The sequence below is a fragment of the Fundulus heteroclitus genome, unplaced genomic scaffold (assembly GCF_011125445.2).
Source record: "Fundulus heteroclitus isolate FHET01 unplaced genomic scaffold, MU-UCD_Fhet_4.1 scaffold_49, whole genome shotgun sequence".
NCBI lineage: Eukaryota > Metazoa > Chordata > Actinopteri > Cyprinodontiformes > Fundulidae > Fundulus > Fundulus heteroclitus.
The window spans coordinates 532438-554343 of NW_023396912.1; the positions used below are offsets into that span (position 1 = coordinate 532438).

General features: G+C 39.2%; 2 protein-coding genes across 12 annotated transcripts in view; one reads left to right on the forward strand and one right to left on the reverse strand.

The window, feature by feature from the left end:
• The window catches only part of LOC110367769 (zinc finger protein 239-like), a 577202-nt gene that overhangs the window by 352380 nt on the left and 202916 nt on the right, over positions 1–21906 (reverse strand). The window contains exons 1-3 of one of the 9 annotated variants that reach the window (XM_036132283.1): positions 17681–17822; positions 15341–15613; positions 14031–15036 (exon numbers count right to left, since the gene is read on the reverse strand). The exons of 7 other annotated variants lie outside the window; for them this stretch is intronic. In XM_036132283.1, the coding sequence (XP_035988176.1) occupies positions 14203–15036; positions 15341–15529 (1023 nt within the window). In that variant the 5' untranslated portion in view covers positions 15530–15613; positions 17681–17822 and the 3' untranslated portion in view covers positions 14031–14202. Of the gene's footprint in view, positions 1–14030; positions 15037–15340; positions 15614–17680; positions 17823–21906 lie in introns of those variants that run through there. One more of the 9 variants, XM_036132274.1, reaches the window with a different exon arrangement.
• LOC105922767 (zinc finger protein 271) lies at positions 511–8467 on the forward strand. 3 transcript variants are annotated; one of them, XM_036132289.1, is made up of 4 exons: positions 511–795; positions 1767–2050; positions 3773–4146; positions 5436–8467. In XM_036132289.1, the coding sequence occupies exons 3-4, from the start codon at positions 3862–3864 to the stop codon at positions 7209–7211; spliced, it is 2061 nt and encodes a 686-aa protein (XP_035988182.1). In that variant the 5' UTR covers positions 511–795; positions 1767–2050; positions 3773–3861; the 3' UTR covers positions 7212–8467. The 3 variants fall into 3 exon arrangements, with proteins under 3 accessions (XP_035988182.1, XP_035988181.1, XP_035988183.1); XM_036132288.1 differs by having other exon boundaries at positions 1767–1977; XM_036132290.1 differs by lacking the exon at positions 1767–2050.

Here is a 21906-nt window from a genome sequence, read left to right on the forward strand (position 1 = left end):
TTACCAAAATAAAGTGAGTGATTGATTGGTATAATTTAGAAATGCCTTTTTTTTTATTTTATTGTTGAAACTATATTTAGTTGATTTATTTAAACTAACTCAAGACAAACAGATTCAGATGAAAGGATCCTGTTTTATGACATGTTCTCCTGCTGATATATATTATATATATATATATATATATATATATATATATATATATATATATATATATATATATATATATATATATCATTATTAGATATATTATAGTATATTTATACTTAGAGCTGCACAACATAATTTTGCTCTGTTGTCGTCGAGCAGCTGAATGAGAATAAAGTTTGACTGACTCTAAGTCCATAAAATATCAGAAGTAGGAGGAATAAATAAAAATCTGAGCAGAATGAAAGTGAAAGTATATTTGTGTGATTTGCTTAAAGTAAGTGCAGAAGTGAGAGGTGTGAGGAAGCTTTTAATGGTCTCCTCCAGGTAAAGGATCCAGGCTGCAGTAGCGTTCAGATCCACTCCTCCTCACCACATGGTGGCGCTAGAGCAGCAATCCGCTGTTTGCTGACCGCCAATAAACACCAAGAAGTCTGATTTCCGCTACCAGCAGCTAGCTGCTGTTTCCATTGTTTGCTGCTGGACGCTTTCACAGCTTCCCACCATCCGAACCGCTCGGTCCACAACCAACCACACCCAACCAGGATCCAGTCCAGCAGGCGTCCCGGTTCCGACTGACCGCTGGATCCGCTCCAGAACCCGGAGGAGAAGCGGGACTCCCCCACGGCTCGGAGCTGGAAGCTGCACCGGGTGAGTCCAAAGGAGTCTTTAAGGCTCGGTTCCGACAGGCTGGAGGTCTGAGAGCCCAGCTGGACCTCAGCAGCTTCGCTCAGCGGGACCCGCTCTGGACACGTTCGCTCAGTAGGAGGTTCTGCTGGCGGTCTACAGGGGAACCCACTTCCTTTAGCATAGCTGCTAGCTGCTGTAGCTGCTCTGGTTCTGACGTCCTGACCCAAATCAGTTCTGAATTCTCTACCTTTATAAGGTTTATTAATGCTAGAACCGGTTCTGGAAACGTTCCTCAGACTTTGGTCCATATTAACATGAAGTCAGCAGAAAACATTTATCTGATCTTCTGTTGTCCAGGTTTGGTGATCCTGTGTGAATTATAGCCTCAGTTTCCTGTTCTCAGCTGACAGCAGGGGAACCTGGTGTGTTCTGCTGCTGCTGTAGAACATCCACCTCAAGGTTCTCAAGGTTCCACGTGTTGTACCTTCAGAGATGTTCTCCTGCAGACCTTGGTTGTAACCAGCGGTTCCTTTAATTATTGTTACCTTCCTGTCTGAACCAGTCTGGCCATTCTTCTCTGACCTCTGACCTCAATGAGGCGTTAACACCCACAGAACCGCCGCTAACTGGATATTCTCCCTTTTTTTAGACCATTCTCTGTAAACCTAGAGATGGTTGTGGGTTAAAATCCCAGTAGATCAGCAGTTTCTGAAACAACCACGTTCAAAGTCCCTTAAATCTCCTTTCTGATGCTCAGTTTGAACCGCAGCAGCTCGTCTCGACCACGTCTACATCACTAAATGCTGCCACGTGATTGGCTGATTAGAAACTTACGTTAACGAGCAGTTGGACAGGTGTACCTAATGAAGTGTCCGGTTAATCTAAATTATCTTTTTAAATGGTAACATTCCTTTGTTTTAATTACGCTTTTGATTAGAATTGATTCTCTAAATATTAATTCTGTCATTAACTTGTTTTACTGCATCTTCCAGAGAGGAGCCCCAGGAAACACCAACAGCCTGAATGCTGACGCCCCGGGAGCTGTGGCACTGCGTGTATCCTGAGCTGGAGAATTTCCTGAAAAGAAGTTCACCACAGTAACACGCCGTGGAAATAAAAACTTCTTAATTCTTGTGAAAAATAAAGAAGATAAAACAGTAAAGAGAAGTTTTCATTACATCCCGGAAATCTGATTAAGTGAAGGTGAGCAAACTTTGGTATTAAGCATCGAGAGTCAGTCATCAAACACAGATCTGCTCTGATCCCTTAATTAGTGGTAAGTTTAGTTTAAATGTGTTTAAAAACAAAACTATGACACCGTCTGTAAGTGAAGATGTAAGACTGGTATAAGCAAATATATCAGTCAGTAAATGCCTGTGATGAGAATCTTGTTCTTTATACAGTATATTGTGTGTTCTAACACAATATACTGCAAATGTAAATGCTTAGTAAATCTGTTGTGTAATAAAAGGTCAGAAGGCCAGAAGAACGGGTCGTGACTCTTTGAAGGTTTGGACAGAGACTGAAGATTTAGCATTTTCTGGCCATGTATTTAAAACAGAAAGACAGAAACAATATTTACAACTACAGTGTAAAAATCTATACCAAATGGCCATTAAGAAATTTAGCACGCATAAGAGCAGAAATACACCAGAACCAATGGAAAGAAATAATAAAAAAATGCTCAGGTGAATAAATATAGAAGTATAAAAGTGTTCATTGGGTGCAAGGAGCCCCCAACCACCAGTCTCCACCATGTTATGGTCTTTATGTAGGTCTAGACCTCCTCCATCAAAATATACCGCCTGACCTGCACAATAAAACAGAACTAATGTTCAATAACACACATTTCTGATATAAATCAAGTGTGCACAAAAAAATTCAAATAAATGGCACTAGCTAATAGTCAATGCACATGAAAACAAAAACTTAAAATAGTTCAACACCACATAGATAGCATTCACTAAAGCAAAATATGCACTATACAAATTGGCTGATTTGTAATTTAATTATACACATTAAAAGTTAATATTTCAATCAGAAATAGCCATTAAACACTCTAACTAAATATAAAATTGAACATTAAAGGCGACTTATTTTCCTCCAAAGGCCAGTTTGGACATTTGTACTTGTTGCTGCTTCAACCTACTGATTAAGATTTGGTGCTGCGCTAACCAGCTACACATACTCAATGAAATAAATGAAGATAGCCGCTAAGCTAACCTTAGCACAAACAAGAAAACGCCAATTCCGCGGTTTATAATTCAGTCATACCACATCGTAGGTCACATTAGACGGTTCCTATAGTTGTGACATGTAAGCAATAAATGTTTAGGATAATTATTACGACAACCGGGGGGGGGGACAACTAAACTAGCCTGCAGCTCTGCTTCCTTTAGCTTGCCAGCGGCAGCGTCCAACGACTTCAAGGACCTTATTTCTCCACAGTGTAGTGCCCCCCACTAAGGAGAGCGATCTTGGCTTCGTACCTTTTGAAGAACGTATCATCCAAAGTGTAACGCACTCGACAAAGCCATTGTTCACGGAAGAAAATCTCAGAATAAAAGCCTCGGTAATGCTGTGTCCTACGTACCGCTGTTTACTGGTGTACTATCAACATGACCGAGTTTCCGGAGTCACTTTGGGTCCAGTGTTGTTGGAACCATCTGTTGGTGTGAGGGTTGATCACTATTGGTTTTCCATCAATCTACTGAGGCGTGTTAAAAATCTGTTGGGTAGAAGTTTCAGATCTGGGCAAAGTGAGGCTACAGAGACAGGAAGCTGACACATGTTCAGATCGACCAATCAGATCCTTTAATGAAACTGGACAGGAAGTAATGGGAAGTCAAGTTGTATTTGAGGAATTTTATAACACTGCAAAGACCAAATATTTTAATGATTTTCTAAAAAATTGAAACCCTGACAGTGGGTGTACGTTTTGTTAAATTAGCCAAATGTCTAAGAATCCTTTAACCTGATCAGCTGTTGTTTCTAACAGGGTTCGGCTGAGAACATCTCTACCCAGAGCTTCAGCTGAAGAATCGGAACATCTGAAGACTGAAGAGTTCATCAGGCAGGAGCAGAAGAATGGAGAACCATGAGATGAAGATTGAGGTGGAGGAGGAGAACCATGAGATGAAGATGGAGAAGTGTGAGATGAAGATTGAGGTGGAGGATAATAACTGTGAGATGAAGATTGAGGTAAAGGAGGAGAACTACGAAATAAAGGTTGAGGTGAAGCAGCAGGAGAATATGGAGGTAAAAGTTGAGGAACACCAAGAGGAACACCAGGACCCAGAAGCGGACCTCCACACTCTGACCACCACAGACCAGACCGACCCAGCCGCCTCCTCTGGTCCCAGTGACCTACAGGTCAGTGTTCAGGTCTTTTTCATTTCTATAGCGATCAAAACTACAGGAAAGCAACAAGAAGAAAGAAACAAACATTTTTAAAATATTTTCAGTGATTCTGTGCAGAAATATATAAGAAAATTTTGGAGATTTTTGATCGACACAAACAGGTGAAGGAAACATCTCATCCTGTTAGATCATTATTCAGACTAAACACCTTACAAAGGTTTTAATCCAGCCCTGAAGGATAGACTTCATCAGGGTTTATAGAGGTTTTTAAAAGTTATTCTTTGGAATTTTTGTTTTTGTTTATACACAACAAAGGACAGCCCACCTTATTTTGAAAATGAAGCAGAAATGTACAAGACAACTGTAAAAAGAGATTTTGACAAAAACAAGGTCAGAAAATTCACAGCAGAATTTAAAGTACAAGAAATAGTAAAACATGTTGGAAAACATTCAAATGTAATATTTAAATAAAATGTTGAAAACAGAGAAAAAAACATTATGGTCGATTAGATTCTTAACCATGATGCAAAGAAAAAAAAAACATGTTTAAAATATTCTATTCTAAGATGTATTAGTCAATGTCCAGTTACTTCTCGTGTTTTAAAGTATTATGTGCCGCCGTGTTCTTCCATTTGCCTGTCAATTTGCTGATGACAAATAGGTATGGTAATAAGTTGGGACATTACCATTGCCACTGGTCATTTATTTAAAGTACCCTAATGATGCACCAGGAAGTTGTGCAGAAAACTGCACTTCACCTTCAGTCCAGTGGGTGGCAGTAATAGGAAACCAAAGGCCAAAAAACAAAGTGGCATCCTTTACGTTTCTTTTTACGCAGATGCTTTTTTAGCAAGCACATTAGCCAAGGAATGGGTAAGTTGGTTTGTCGACTGAAGTCGTTACCATAAAGCTTGAAAGGACAGTAATCTTTACTCTCACCAGTTTCATCTGAACAAGCTTCAGGGCGTTGGTGGGTTGTAACTGGAGTGGAGGTAAAGAGCCATGGCTTGTGACATATCTTGGTTTTTCTCTCCAGACAGTGCTCAACGACCCACCTAGTGGTCAAATTATCGCTTATTGCTCCTTGAAGACAAGAGGCAAACAGGCTTAGCTCTAGAATGACGAAGCTGTGGAACCAGCTGCCTTCACATATTAAACACATCTCGTGTTTGTTAGGTTTCAAAGTCAGATGGCTGTTAATACTGATGCTACCTTTATGTCATTTTGGCTTCAAATTGTTTTATTGTCTAAAATAAAAATAAAGAAATAAAGCTTTTATCTCTCCCTCTGTGTAAACATAGGAACATGAAGATCATCAGACTGGTGGAGCCCTCACCGCACCATCTAAAGGAACGGCGCATGGTCAGACTGGAGCAAAAAAGTACAGCTGTGTCCAGTGTTTAGAAACTTTTGAAACTAAATCTAATTTAATGTTGCATCAAAGGATCCACACTGGAGAGAGCGTGGATCCATGTGGATATAGCTGTGACCATTGTGGAGCGACTTTTAACCGTAAATCTAGTTTGCACAGACATAAACAAATTCACACTAAAGAGAGACCATACAGCTGTGACCAGTGTGCTGTAACTTTTAGAGCCAGATCTGATTTGAGGATACATCAACGGATCCATACTGGAGAGAGACCATACAGCTGTGACCAGTGTGAAGCAACCTTCAGAACCTTAGCTGATTTTAAGAAGCATCAATGGAATCACACTGGAAAGAGACCATACAGCTGTGGCGAGTGTGCTGCAACCTTTGTCAGAAGAAATACCTTAATAGTGCATCAAAGAATCCACACTGGAGAGAGACCATACAGCTGTGACCAGTGTGGAGCTACTTTTAGAGCCAGGTCTGATTTTAAAATACATCAACGGATCCACTCTGGAGAGAAGCCATACAAATGTGACCAGTGTGGAGCAGCCTTTCAAATTAAGTGCAATTTAACAGCGCACCAAAGGATCCACACTGGAGAGAGACCATACAACTGTGATCAGTGTGGATCAGCTTTTAAAACTAAATCTACTTTACTAAACCATAAACGGATCCACACTGGGGAGAGACCATTTATCTGTGACCAGTGTGGTGCAACTTTTGACACTAATTCCAACTTAAAGGTGCATCAACGGATCCACACCGGAGAGAGACCATACAGCTGTGACCAGTGTGGAGCAGCCTTTCAAACTAAATCTAATTTGAATGTGCATAAACGGACCCACACTGATGAAAGACCATACAGCTGTGATCAGTGTAAAGCAAGTTTTAAAGCGAATTGTGATTTTAAGAAACATCGCAGAATCCACACTGGAGAGAAACCATATAGTTGTGACCAGTGTGAAGCAACTTTTAGAACAATATCTGATTTTAAGAAACATCACTGGAGCCACACCGGCGAGAGACCATATAGGTGTGACCAGTGTGAAGCAACTTTTACAGCCAGATTTTATGTTAAGAGACATCAAAGGATTCATTCTGGAGAGAGACCATATAGTTGTGACCAGTGTGAAGCTACTTTTAACCATAAATCTAGTTTACACAGACATAAACAGATCCACACTAAGGAAAAACCATACAGTTGTGACCAGTGTGAAGCAACGTTTAGAGCCAGATCTGATTTTAAGATACATCAACGGATCCATACTGGAGAGAAACCATATAGCTGCGGCCAGTGTGAAGCAACTTTTAGAACCTTAGCTATGCTTAAGTTACATCAATGGATTCACACTGGAAAGAAACCATACAGCTGTGACCAGTGTCCTGCATCTTTTCTAAGAAAAAACACCCTAGTGGTGCATCAAAGGATTCACACTGGGGAGAGACCATACTGCTGTGATCAGTGTGCTGCAGCGTTTGACACAAAATCTAATTTAAAGGTGCATCAGCGGATCCACACTGGAGAGAGACCATACAGGTGTGACCAGTGTGGAGCAGCCTTTCACAATACTTCTAATTTGAAGGTTCATCAACAAACCCACAATGCAGAGAGATCACACAGCTGTGACCAGTGTGGAGCAGCTTTTAAAATGAGATCTAGTTTACAGAGACATCGGCAGATCCACACTGGGGAGAGTCCTTAATGCTGTGATAAGCATACTGCAACTTTCCTAAAGATACATAAACAGAATCACATTGAATAGGGACTATCCAGGAATGACATATAGGGTTGAGCAACATCACCTGCATCTGAGGAATATTATGTTCTGGTCCAAACCCTGACTGATGATGGCTGACTCTTGCTGTATTATTTCTTCTTTCAATTCATTGTAGTGGTACCAAAATTAAATCTTTATTATCTTTCAGCAACGTTATCCTTTGTCTGTCATCTTTCCTTCAAAACATGCCAATCCATCATGCAGATTGCTTTTCATTCATGGCAGTGCTTTCAGCTGCTCTCTTAAGTAGAATTTCTGGCTACTCTACCCACCATGGATCTCTCTGCATTGAACCATTTGGAGGTCAAGTGGACATTCATTAAACAGTAGATATTATCATTGGAAGTACTTTGCAATGTTTATTCACCATAATACTGGGGCACACAACCACATCAATGGATTCAGGTGTTCCAATCACTTCTGTGGCTGCAGATCAACAAACCTTACTGGCCTGCAAAGACTCCTGAGCTCAACCTTGTAGAGCACCTTTGGAGTGAACAAGACCGAAGGCTGCAGTTCTGATCTAACATCTAACAATTTAACCGGTTACGGGTAACCAATGGCAATCAGGGTATCTAAAATCCACCATCCATTGTAGTATTTGAATGTATGTAATGAATTCTGTAGCCAATCCTCTGACCTCCTGAGTTGAATCATTTCTTCTTCCTCACCCTCCTGTTGTTTGTCTGGTGGTGGTTTTATGGCTCTTTGTTGAGGCTGTTAGCTGTTAACGGCTAAAGAGGATAGAAGCTACACCTGTGTTGCTTCTATCGAGGCTCCACTCCTGCTTCCTCTCCTGGCTAAAAACTGCTGCCCTGGCTTTGGTCATAATCATCACTAATGTTCCATCCCTGCCTCACACTCCTAGTTTATCCAAAGCTTTGCTTATTTCACATAACCTGCTGGTGCTGACTGACGGATATTCCTGCCAGTCGGTGTTACCGTTCAAAGATCTCTCCATGCTGGAGTCAAACTGAACCATAGATGACCTGTTTAGTTGTCTAGGAAGTGCTGGTCTACACTTATTTTTCTGTTGCTCACTGATTGTTAATCGATGGTTTTGTATTTAACCTTTTTATTATTAGCAGATGTGTGAATCTAGTTAAAGAGTTTGTTTTTCAAATAGTTTGATTGTATCAGGAAGTTATTTTGTTTAATAAACTCTCACATGAACAGAGAAACATGTTTGTGCTTATTTTTTTATAAGACAGAGATGCTGCCTGAAGGTTAGTGCACTAAAATTATCCCTATTTAAGGTTAACAGCATGGACCACAGCAGCTTTTCCCTCCAAGGATCAGGTGAGTTACGGCACACTGGGACTGCCAGGATGGTTACATCAAAGGTCTCTCGGCCTCAGTGAGGGTGTTAAGTATGCATTTAACATATATAATTCCATGCATTTGGCATGGAATTATATATGTTTTCTTGTGTAAAAGCCTTAAAATGCCCACTCCTGAACTCTGGTGTGAAGCTGGTGCTGAAATCACGCGTGAGTTGGTAATCTCGCGGGACTTAAGAACTTATTTTCATGACAAGCAGCCAACGTTTACTTTCTTATGTTTGCTTATCACAGTTTAATGCTGGTTTGACTTGTAGCCTTCATGTTGAGCTTTACACTTTTTGTAATATGTATTATTTGTATTTTAACTTTTAACTTCTTATGGCGGTGTGGCGTGCAATGTCCCATGATGTAATGTCATAGTGATGTACTGCCTGAGCTTCATGAAGACATGCAAGACGGAGCAATCAAAACTCTTATAGATGAGAGCATTCAGTCATTGACTGTGTGACATTATTTTAGTTTTTGGGTGTCTGAATGTGTATGTTAGAGGATTTTTGAAATGTTGCCCTAAAACAAACATATAAAAAGAATAACCCAGGCGTTTAGCTCCAGCCAATGAATCTAACCTGGTAACGAGTGTAGATTGTTGAAATTCCACTTTATATAGACCACAACTGAATGACTTCAGTGTGAAAAAGGAAGAACTTAATATTTACCCTTTAAAAGAGAAAATATGTCCAAGTAATTAAATGGGATATTTTAAGCTTCTTTCAGCGTTTCCCTTTCAGGCATCAACAGTGAGTCGTCTGTCTACATCTCTTCTGTATCTAATTCTGTCACACCACCTTCCTTAGCGTCATCTTTAAAATCCCTCTGGCTCATTCAGCCTGGTATTGGGCAGAGCAGGAAGATGTACTGAGGAACTGGAGCACCTTGGTCATTGAACTAACTTGTTTTTACCTTTGGCAGTGTGGGCAGGTACCAAGTCCAGCTGGAAAATACAATCAGCCCCTCCATACAGTTTATCTGCAGAGGGAAGCATTACATGCTCCAGAATGTCCAGCTAGATGGAGACCCAGATTACCCAGTGGACCAGAACCATCACTGACTGTGGAAACGTCCCTCTGGACTTCAAGCAACATAGATTCCATGCCTCTCTTCTGCTCATCCAGACTTTGGGACCTTGTTCCAAATGAAATGCAGAAGTTACTTTTATCTGAAAACAGGACTTTGGACCATTTAGTTCCGTTTCTCGTTACCGGGGTAAGACGCTTCTGGCGTTGTCTCTGTTTCAGGAGTGGCTTGACGAGAAGAATTAGACATTTGTAGCGCTTGTCTAGTATTGATCAATACATATTGCTGTAAACAAAGCCTCAAACCATCATTGCACAATAAACATCTTAATACCTCTTTGTCTGTTACATGTGACTCATGATGGACAAATAGTTCATACAAACTTTTAAATGTTTTTTTTTTAATATATTTTGAACGCTGAAAAAAAAACCCACTTTAACCCTTGCTCATCAGTGAGAATGCTATACAGCATTCTCACTTATTAAGTTCCTTCAGGTCGATTATTATTCCGTACGTTTTTCGGCATCTAACTACTCCTGCATACTTCAACCGATTTAAACAATTTTCGTATCAAAACGTTCAGCTCGTTCACGACATTACTGCTATGTCTTTTTGTAATTATAACTTTTATAATATTTAAAATATTTAACTTTTTGTGCGTTTTTTGCTCTCATTGAAATTGAATGGAGAATCCTTCAAATTCTTCAAATATTTCAGCTTTTTGACATCTTACTGCTTCAGCCTACTTTCAGCTAGAAATGTCATTGAACTTTTAAAATGTAGTGATATCTTTTGGTTATTATGGTATGTTTCAGCTTTTTCATATCTTTTACCATTTTCGTATAGTACGTCTTTAAAATAATTTTGGCTTTTCAAGAAATTCAGCAAATAACATGCGTTGCTATGGTCGTCAAGGAGGCTCTTTTAGAGTGCGCACTCTAGAAATTCAACAAATTCTTCTTCTCCGAACAACTTCTTCTCACTTGCTCAATTTTAACCCTATTCACATAAATTATACATCAAAACGTAGGAATTTTTGTCTGGATTCGGAAAATGTAACCATCATTGGTGTGGGATTTAGATTTTTTGCAAATCACCTCAGAGCGACACTAACCCGAAACCTTCCCCATTCATTTCCTATGGAGCGGTTTTCAAAAATGACACCTGAAAATCCAAAACATCACATGTTTTTGCATCGTCGCTACTCCTAAACCGTTTCATGTACAGGCATGAGACTTTCACACATGAATGTCCCAACCCTTCTGGCACTCACAAAAAAAGAATTTTGTCGATAGCTGTTAAGGTTTTGGCACAGGAACAATTTGTTCGGGAGTAGCGAATGTGCAAATTCCTTAAAACGTTTTGGAGCTTCATTCTTCCACAACATCCACTTTTTTACATCCTCGCTGTGCCTACACCCATTTTTGTACAAACATAAAAATGAGCTCCATAGTCCTCAAAAACCTGCTGATACAGTGAAAGAATTATTTTGATATCTCTTATACTTTTTCAGCTACAGCGATTTGTTCGGGACCGTTTTCAGAGGATTTCTGAAAATCCTTAAAAATCCCCTTTATATAATAATTTTTTACGCATAAATTAAAATATTTCTAGCAAAAACCAATAGTTTTTCTTGTTCTCCTATCCGTTACGAACTAAACGCTGAAAAAATTACATCTCTACCATATACGGATCAGGAGATATGGAGCGTTGTTTGAAGCAAAGTTCTCTATTATAATCCAATGAGGCAGAGTCTGAGCAAAGTCTCTGCACTTCGGTAGACTGGCCTGCTGCAGGTGTGAGTGAGTTTCCATGACGACGGAACTCTGAGGGCCAGAGGGACAGGCTCCATTGAGATAGAATGGCAACTTCCAACTCTCACTGCAGTTGCTGTGATTAATGTAGCAATCTGAAATTCGCACAGTATCTTCCTCTTGACAGTTTAAAATTTTCAAGTGACTTTCAGCGACATGTCACTTTTCTGTCCCATTTTGGATTTCACATACTTTTCTATTGGGCCTTTGCTTCCAACAGGACCTGGCATGATGCCCAGACATGACCCAATTGGCCAATACAGCACCACCCACCTGTGGGAAATGGTGCTACTGACCATTTTGGTCAAATGTTGAGTTGTGGGCCCAGATTTGGTGAGGCTCAGTTGCTAAAGGAGGTGGATCTGACCCATGAACTTTGGTCACGTTTGGTGACATTAAGTATTGGCACTTCCCAGTACAGGATTTGGACCAAACTGACAGAGTACAATCCCCCGGTGATACTGAACACAACCTTGTTAGCGGCTAACCGGAAGTAGCTCTAGGAAGCTTGTACAAACTTCTGCTTCACAGAGTCTGTACTTCCTTTAGAGAGAAAGCTCCACAAGAAATTTGGCCTACGTCAAATTTTTCAAATTCTTCAAATTCTTCAAATTTCTTGACGTTTTTAAAATTTTTCAAAATTTTTCAAATTCTTCAAATTTCTTCACATTTTTAATTTTTTTCTAATTTCTTCAAATTTTTCAAATTCCTTCAAATTTTTCAAATTCTTAATTTTTTTCAAATTTTTCAAATTCTTAAATTTTTACAAATTTCTTCAAATTCTATTCCTTTCAATTCTTCAAACCTTTTCAAATTCCTCAAATCCCTTCAAATTTTTACATTTTTTCAAATTCTTCAAATCTGATTTCAATGTTTTCTGCATCTTCTGCTCAATCATTCTGCAGATTAGCATTCTCACTCGCTGTTACGCAGGAACAGCTTTTTCTAGTTGCCTATTGTTATTATCTTTTTGTCTTTATTATGTGTACTCTGAGCCAGGGTGGCCAAAAAGAGATTTCACCACAGTAAAGAATCTTTGAAGCATGTTAATCACAGCCTCTGTTGTCAGCCGCAGTTCAGGAGAAAGGATGTTGTCAAAAGTTTACCAAATGTTTTTTTTTCATCTTGTAAAGGGGGAATCTGTTCAAATGAAAGTGCTTTTTATCTATATCAAGAGCCCTTCTACATACGGGATAGCCTTTGCTCAAGACATTTAATTCAATTCAGTCTTATTTATATAACACCAATTCACATCACACATCATCTCAAGGTTCTTTCCAAAGTCAGACTCCATCAGATCCTCCAGGTTGGTCAGAAAGTTTCCTCTCTAAGGAAACCCAGCAGGTTGCATCAAGTCTCTCCAAGCAGCATTCACTCCTCCTGAAAGAGCGTAGAGCCACAGTGGGCAGTCATCTGCATTGTTGATGGCTTTGCAGCAATCCCTCATACTGAGCATGCATGAAGCGACGGTACATACAGTTTACACAATATTAACTGTGTATTATAAAAAATATACCATTGTACACATCATCATATCTATAAAGGGAAAGTTAGCTGAATTGTATCTTTGTCGAAAACTAGAACTTTATTGAAAAGACTACATACATGTGAAATGAAAAATCAATGAAAGTGTATTTTGTTAACATCTATTGAAAACAAATGTAATCAGTTTTCAATAGTTGTTAATATAGATACCATGTAAAAAATATTAGATTGAGTTAAAACTAGCTCTTCTTCAAGCTGAGGCTGAGAAAGAAGCCCCAGCTGAATGCAAGATTGGATCTCATTGAGAATACCTGTATGTTTAACCAAAGGTTACATTTTTTTTTAAATAGAAACCATTAATGTAATAACTGGAAATAGTTTTGAGGGATTCATACCATCCTGTCAGTCTCAGCCTGTTGTAACTAATTTGATCATTTGAAGAAAAACATGCTGTAGCCCAGGGTCACAAAATAAGGAGCAAGTAAATTCCATTAATCCAATAAAAATAGTAATCCAATAGTCCAATGACCAAGAAAAATAACCGAGACATGGAAGAGGGTGTGATGGTTGTAAACTTTTAAAATCAAGATGTAAGTTTGTGATTATAAGCATTTAGAAGAGTAAGCAACATGTCCAATTCATGTAATTTACAGGAAAAGCTAAACTCAATGTAGAAATAATTTTAATCAGGAGTCCATCAATCCACTGACCTGGTTCCTTATCATACTATGATCAGCTATTCTCTGCCCTTTAATCTATATTACTTACTAAACTCGTAGGTACTTGGAATGGTCTTTTTCCATTGTGGATCCGTTGATGCAACATTAAGCTATATTTTCTTTGAAAGGTTGCCCCACACTTGTCACAGCGGTATGGTTTTTCTCCAGTGTGCATATGTTGATGTTTCTTTAAATTACATTGGGTTTTTAAAATTACTCCACACTGTTCACAGCTGTATGTTTTCCCACTAGAATGGATCTGTTGATGTTTCTTCAAATAAGGTAGGGTTTTAAAAGTTGCTTGACACTGGTCACAGCTGAATGGTGTCCCTATAGTGTGAATCTGTTCATGCATTATTAAGCTATCCTTTCTGTGAAAATTTGCACCACACTGCTTATAGTGGTATGGTCTTTCTATAGTGTGGATCAGTTGATGTTTCTTTAAATAAGGCTGGGTTTTAAAAGTTGCTGGACCCTGGTCACAGCTGTATTGTTTTCCTCTAGTATGGTTCTGTTGATGTTCATTTAAATAACTTTTAGTCTAAAAGGTTGCGCTACACTCGTCACAGCGGTATGGTCTCTCTCCAGTGTGGTTCAATTGATGTATCTTCATACAAGAGTTGGTTTTAAAAGTTGCTCCACACTTGTCACATTTGTATGGTCTCTCTCCAGTGTGGATCCTTTGATGAACCATTAAGTTATCCTTTCTTTGAAAGGTTGCAGCACACTGGTCACAGCGGTATGGTCTCTCTCCCGTGTGGATCCGTTGATGTTTCTTCAAATTACATTGGGTTTTTAAAGTTAGTCCACACAGTTCACAGCTGTATGGTTTAATTCTAGTATGGCTCTTTTGATGTTTCCTTAAATAGGATTTAGCTTTAAAAGTCGCTGGACACTGGTCACAGCTGAACGGTTTCTCTCCAGTGTGGAGCCGTTGATGCATCATTAAGCTATCCTTTCTTTGAAAGGTTACAGCACACTTCCCACAGCTGTATGGTCTTTTTCCAGTGTGGATCTGTTGCTGTTTCTTTAAATAAGTTTGGGTTTTAAAAGTTGCTGGACACTGGTCACAGCCGTACGGTTTCCCTCTAATATGGATCTGTTGATGTTGCTTTAAATTAAATTGGGTTTTTAACGTTACTCCACACTGGTCACAGATGTATAGTTTCTGTCCAGTGCTGATCTGTTGTTGTTTCTTTAAATCACATTGGGTGTTATTTAACTGACGTCTCTGTGAAGAGGTTTTAAATTGAAAGGATAATCCACTGTGGTCACCGCTGGACTTTTCCCCCGCAGTGTGAACATGAGGCGTTCCTTTAGATGTTCTGGTTGTGGTGGTGAGAGCTTCATCGGTCTGTTGATGGTCTTCATGTTCCTATGATTATAAGATAGGGAGAGATAAAGGCTTTCTTACAGCTTCATGATCCAAGCAATAAACACTTTTTTAAAAATATATATTTTTAAGAAACATCAGTAGTTCATATAAAATGTGCACACATCTGTCCTAAAGCTGTAAGGTTGTGGAGAGAAATGTATTCCAAAAATCACTGCATGCAAAAAAAGGTTTGGAAACTGGAACAAAAAAAAAAAACCTTTGAAAAATAGAATGGAAAAATAAAGATAGACGAAGTCCAAAGAAACACTTTAAAAATCTTCAGAAACCCTGAATGAACACTGACCTTTACATCAGTGGGACCAGAGGAGGCGGCTGGTTTGGACTCATGGTTCTCCTCCTTCACCTCCCTCTTCATCTCATGGTTCTCCTCCTCAGTCTTCATCTCATGGTTCTCCTCCAGCTCCGTCTTCCTCTGATGGTTCTCCTCCTCCATCTTAATCTTCATCTCATGGTTCTCCTCTTCAGTCTTCATCTCATGGTTCTCTATCCTTCTGCTCCTGCCCTATTAATTCTTCTGATTCTTCAGCTGAAGCTCTTGGATGTTCTCAGCTGCGCCCTGTTAGGAACAACAGCTGATTAATGAAAGCTTTCTTAGACATTTAGCTAACAGAAATAAATAAAGTACCCCCTCTTTCGGGTTTGAATCGTCAGGACATATAAATTATCTGGTCTTTGCAGGGTTCTAAAATGACTAAAATCCAACTTCATTTCCACTTCCTTCCCGTCTGATTTCATTAAGACATCTGACTGGTCCATCTGAACATCAGTCATCAGAACTAAAACTTCTTCTGTAAGGTTCACACGGTATGCAAAAGGTGCCAATTGGATGAAAAGAGCAAAGAGAAACTGCAAACCCTGCAGTCGCAGCACGACTAGAGAAAAGACACATTTTGCTTGAGTTGAACAATCTGAACTTTTCTGTTAGCATTAAGGGTGTTCTTCGTTTTTTGTCAGTGTTGTCTGGAACCCTAAAAGTGAAATTGTGACTTTCTGAGTTACTTATTGTTAAAACATAAATTTTAACAACATACAATGTGCACTATGTAGGAATTGATGATCATAAATAAACATTGTTTTCATCAATGTTGTGTAGGGACAGTTTTTACTGCTGCAGCTTTTCCCAAGTTTCCGTATTTGATTAACTTTTAGTATATATGTCCCACAACAAAACATACTTTCTTATTTTCCAACAGATTAATTAGGAGAGAGTAGTAAGACATGTGTTTGGGTAATTTTAAAATATACTCAAAAAGGCCATTCCATTCCATTTTATTTATATAGCGCCAATTCACAATCCACGTCATCTCAGGGCTTTTTCCAAAGTCAAATGCGTGTGTGTGTATATGGATATATCTGTGTTTGTGTATATGATAATAAAAAAATAGAAAAATGTTTGAATGGCTGTGTTTTTGACCTACATCCTATCAGAATATTCTATTACTTTTAACCCCACTAAGATTATTTAAATGCACGGAACCATTTGATATGATGGCTATAGTTTTAACATTTTCAGCAAATTAGTGGAGATTATTTTATTCAGCAACTTATAGTTGATTAAATTTGATTCTGTGCCTGCTCAACAAATTACTCTGAGCTGACCTGTCGACCTCCCCAAGATGGCGCGCCCATAGGCGAAAGCGGTCGATTCGGGGTCTACTCCACTGAGCTATATAATACACTGGAGTGCTAATCACCGTCTGTTTGAACGAGTCTCTGTGAAGCCACCAGCCGCCATATTGGTACTCCCTATTTCCCCCCAGTAACTAGGGAATATGTGCGCTACAGCATCAAATAACGAGGATTTTCTCATGTTCAGGGCGGGCTTAAAACTTTTAAAATCTGAAATGCCATATACTTTTATGTTATGTTCTAAAACTATCACGTAATGAGAAAGTCATGTGCTGAAATATTTTGCATTTTATTCATTTAAATATATGTATTTAACATTTTTAAATATATAAATAACAATATACAAAAACATATATTTACATATGTGTATACATATGTATACATATATACATAAACACATACTTATATAGACATATATATATATTTAATATGAATAACATGTAAAATATTTCAGCATCTAATTTCCTAGTAGTTGATAGTGTTAGTACATCCACTGACTGTAGAATTACCTGTGAAACGTTTTCACACAGCCAGAAAACTGCTTGTTGTTGCAACCAAATCCTATGGGATTCTGTGAGAGTAGGGAGGAGCAAGATGGCGGCCAGTGACTTCAGTTTTTCAGGCAAATCAGCACTCCAGTGTATTATATAGCTCAGTGGTCTACTCTTTATATTGTGTCTATGTTGGCTGTTGTCACGCGGAACTTTTTATCCCGGACTAAAACTTATTGTCGCTAGGCAACGGGAGTAGCGCTCAGGTACGGGCGGGGACAGCCGGTGGAGGACAGTCCCAGTTAACCGGCTGATCTCCTCCGGTCTTCCGTTTTTTTTTAAGGTCCACGAAGGACACAGCCCACACACACACACACACCGGAAGTTAGCATTAGCATGTAGCTGGTCCCGCTGAGCAGCAGCAACCAGGAGGTCAGCGCTGCTTTTCTCCAGCGGTAAAACTCCTGAACATTGTCCAGCAGCTCTGCTGAGGTTCAGCTCACCTTTCTTCAGCTGCGGGGACAACTGGAGCTGCTGCTGCTGCTCTCCTTGCTCCGGCTTCCCGGCGGACTGATTACGGTGTAGCACAGAGCGGAACTAAAGAGCGCACTTCCTGGTGTTCACCACTAGAGGGCCCCCTGCACCTGCTGGACACCAGTGCTGGAAGCTCACTGCCTTTTACACGATGGATTGAGCGGAAAAGCTTCAATATTCACTTTATGAGGAATTATTATTCTTCAGGAGAGTTTCTGCTGCCGTCAGTATATCCAGAGAACATACAGTTCCTTCAGCTCTTCAGTGATCCTGCTCACATATTGACCTTTTGCTGCTCAGTAATTAAAAATGGCCGATTCAGAAATCCTACAGTTACATAGTGACCGCTCTGCAGTATTCCTCACATGGAGCCTCTGAATTATTATAGATGGAAATGAGTACAACTAGGGCTAGAATTATAAACGTCACGAAAATGTAAATGTTTGTACTCAGTTTCTCGGTGTTAAACTATATTCTGAATACATTTTCAGCGCTCTAATTATGGCTCCGAACCCCTATTCCTTGACCTTTCAGGTCAACAGTCAGAACTCTATGAGGGAAATGAGCTTCGGACGGCTTGCAGCACCAAGATGGTCGACTCAACGTTCAGGTGTCCTCTTAACTTTGACACCAGCGGACATTAGACATCGTTGCACCTAACCGACCAGAAATAAATATCCAGCATCAGCCAAGTGACCGTTGTGCAATTACACGTCTTTACATTATTTATTAATTAGTCCCAGGCCAATTAATAACTACAGTTCTTTTGAACATTTAACCCTCAGTTTTCCTCATCCACACTGCAAAGCAATAAAACCTCTTCTGTTTGTTGTTTTGTATCGTCCACCAGGCCCTTACACTCAGTTTTTTGATCAGTTGTCAGATTTCTTATCTGTTTGGTGTTAAATACTGATAAGGTTATTATAGTGGGTGATTTTAACATCCATGTTGACACTGAATGTGATAACCTTAGTGTAGCCTTTAATACTATCCTAGATTCAATTGGTTTTGCTCAAAATGTGCATAAGCCGATGCACTCTTGGCTCCATACTTTAGACCTTGTGCTGACATATGGCATTGATTGTGAAGAATTAACAGTATTCTCTAACAACCCTGTCCTGTCTGATCATTTTTTAATAACATTTGAGTTTAATCTAACTGAGTTCTCCATCCACAAAAAAGGGTTCCATGATAGTAGATCTTTATCGGATAATGCTGTATCAAACTTTAAAGAGTCTGTCCCCTTTTGAATATCCTCAGTATTGCAGAAATGCCCTGTAGATGGCAGCAATGCTGTTTCTCCCCATTCACAAATCGATACCTTTGTTAACGGTGTGACTTCCTCATTGCGCTCTGCATTAGACAATGTAGCTCCCTTGAAAAAGAAGGTGATTATTCAAAAGAAGGTGATTATTCACAGGAAGCTGGCTCCTTGGTTTAATTCAGAGCTGCGTTCCTTAAAGCACAATGTTAGGAAATTGGAGACAAAATGGCGCTCTACACACCAAGAGGAATCCTACTTAATATGGAGGGACAGTCTATTGTTGTATAACAAGACCCTTCGCAGAGTTAGAGCAGCATATTTTTCATCATTAATTGAAGAGAATAAAAATAATCCTAGATTTATTTTCAGTACAGTTGCCAAACTTACACAGAGTCATAGCTCCGTTGATCCATCCATTCCCGTAGCTCTTAGTAGTAACGATTTTATGGGATTCTTCATAAATAAAATTGATGCCATTAAAAATAAAATAATTGGCATCATCCCAAACATGATTACTTCGTCCTCAGTAAGTGAGGAAGCATTGGATGAATCTTTAGAACCTGCACAGTGTTTGAACTGTTTAGAAGCAGTAGAGCTTTCTGAGCTATCTAAAATTTTTGCTTCATCTAAACATTCTACCTGCATGTTCATTCAATTCAATTTTATTTATATAGCGCCAATTCATGAAACATGTAATCTCAAGGCACTTTACAAAGTCAAAACCCTCTTTTGGGGGTGGAGAACTCAGTTAGATTAAACTCAAATGTTATTAAAAAAATGATCAGACAGGACAGGGTTGTGAAAGAATACTGTTAATTCTTCACAATCAATGCCATATTGTCAGCACAAGTTCTAAAGTATGAAGCCAAGAGTGCGTCGGTTTATGCACATTTTGAGCAAAACCAATTAAATCTAGGATAGTATTAAAGGCTACACTAAGGTTATCACATTCTGTGTCAACATAAATGTTAAAATCACCCACTATAATAACCTTGTCAGTGTTCATCACCAAATCAGATAAGAAATCTGACAGCTGATCCAAATCATGAAACATGTCATCTCAAGGCACTTTACAAAATCAAGTTCAATCATATTATACAGATTGGGTCAGATTATACAGATTGGTCAAAAATGTCCTATATAAGGAAACCAGTTGATTGCATCAAAGTCCCGACAAGCAGCATTCACTCCTGGGGAAGCGTAGAGCCACAGGGAGAGTCGTCTGCATTGTCCATGGCTTTGCTGCAATCCCTCATACTGAGCAAGCATGAAGCGACAGTGGGAAGAAAAACCTCTGGCAGAACCAGGCTCAGTATGAACGGTCATCTGCCTCGACCAACTGGGGTTACAGAAGACAGAGCAGAGACACAACAAGAGAGACAAAAAAGCACAGAAGCACACATTGATCTAGTAATCTGTTCTACATTAGATGGAAGTAGCGGGTGAGCCGTCTTCTCTGGATGATGTCACAGTTAACAGAACGCCAGACCAGGTGTACCTACTATGAAGAAAAAGAGAGAGAGCAATAAGTTAAAAGCTGAAATGACGACAGTCATTTCAATGTAATACAATGCAAAACTGGAGAACAGTAGACTGAAGAACAGTAGAAATCAGTAGAGTGAGAAAATTAGACCCTGATGTCCTCCAGCAGCCTAGGCCTATCACAGCACAACTATAGAGATAGCCTTATTACCAGAGGCCAAGTTAATGCCATCCAGATAAAGTGGTTGATTAAGAACTGTATTTTTTGAGGATTCTGGTCCAAAGATTATAACTTCTGTCTTGTCAGAATTTAAATGCAGGAAATTTAAAGTCATCCAGCTTTTGATGTCATCAAGACATGACTGCAGTCGAAGTAACTGATTGGATTCATCAGGATTTATGGATAAATATAGCTGAGTGTCATCAGCATAACAGTGGAAATTAATCCCATGCTGTCTGATAATTTTGCCAATCGGAAGCATATATATAGTAAATAGAATTGGTCCAAGGACTGAACCCTGTGGTACTCCACAATTGACCCAAGAGTTTGAGGAAGATTTATTATTAACATGAACAAACTGGAATCTGTCCGACAGATAATATTTAAACCAGCCTAATGCTTTTCCCTTAATCCCTACAGTATGCTCAAGTCTTTGTAGGAGAATATTGTGATCAACTGTATCAAATGCAGCACTGAGATCTGACAGGACAAGTATAGACACAAGTCCATTATCTGAGGCCATGAGAATATCATTGGTGACCTTCACCAGAGCTGTTTCAGTGCTATGATGAGCTCTGAAGCCTGACTGAAACTCCTCAAGTAGGTCATTACTTTGTAAATGTTCACATAGTTGATTAGCAACTACTTTCTCAAGAATTTTAGATAAGAAAAGAAGATTAGATATAGGTCTGTAATTTACTAACTCATCTTGATCAAGAGATGGTTTCTTAAGTAAAGGTTTAATAACAGCTACTTTAAAAGCCTGTGGTACATATCCATTTACCAAGGATAGATTAATCATGTCTAAAATAGGACTACTGATCAGAGGGAATACCTCCTTAAACAACTTGGTTGGGATTGGGTCTAACATACAGGTAGAAGGTTTAGATTAAGCTAAAATTTTAGATAGCTCAGAAAGCTCTACTGCTTTTAAACAGTTCAGACACTGCGCAGGTTCTAAGGATTCCTCCAATGCTGCCTCACTTACTGAGGACGAGGTAATCATGTTTGGGAGGATGCCAATTATTTTATTTTTAATGGAATCAATTTTATTTATGAAGAATCCCATAAAATCATTACTGCTAAGAGCTAAGGGAATGGATGGATCAACAGAGCTGTGGCTCTGTTGATCCATCCTGGTACTCCTGGTACTGCATCAATGTGTGCTTCTGTGCTTTTTTGTTGTGTCTCTGCTCTGTTGGTCGAGACAGATGACCATTCATACTGAG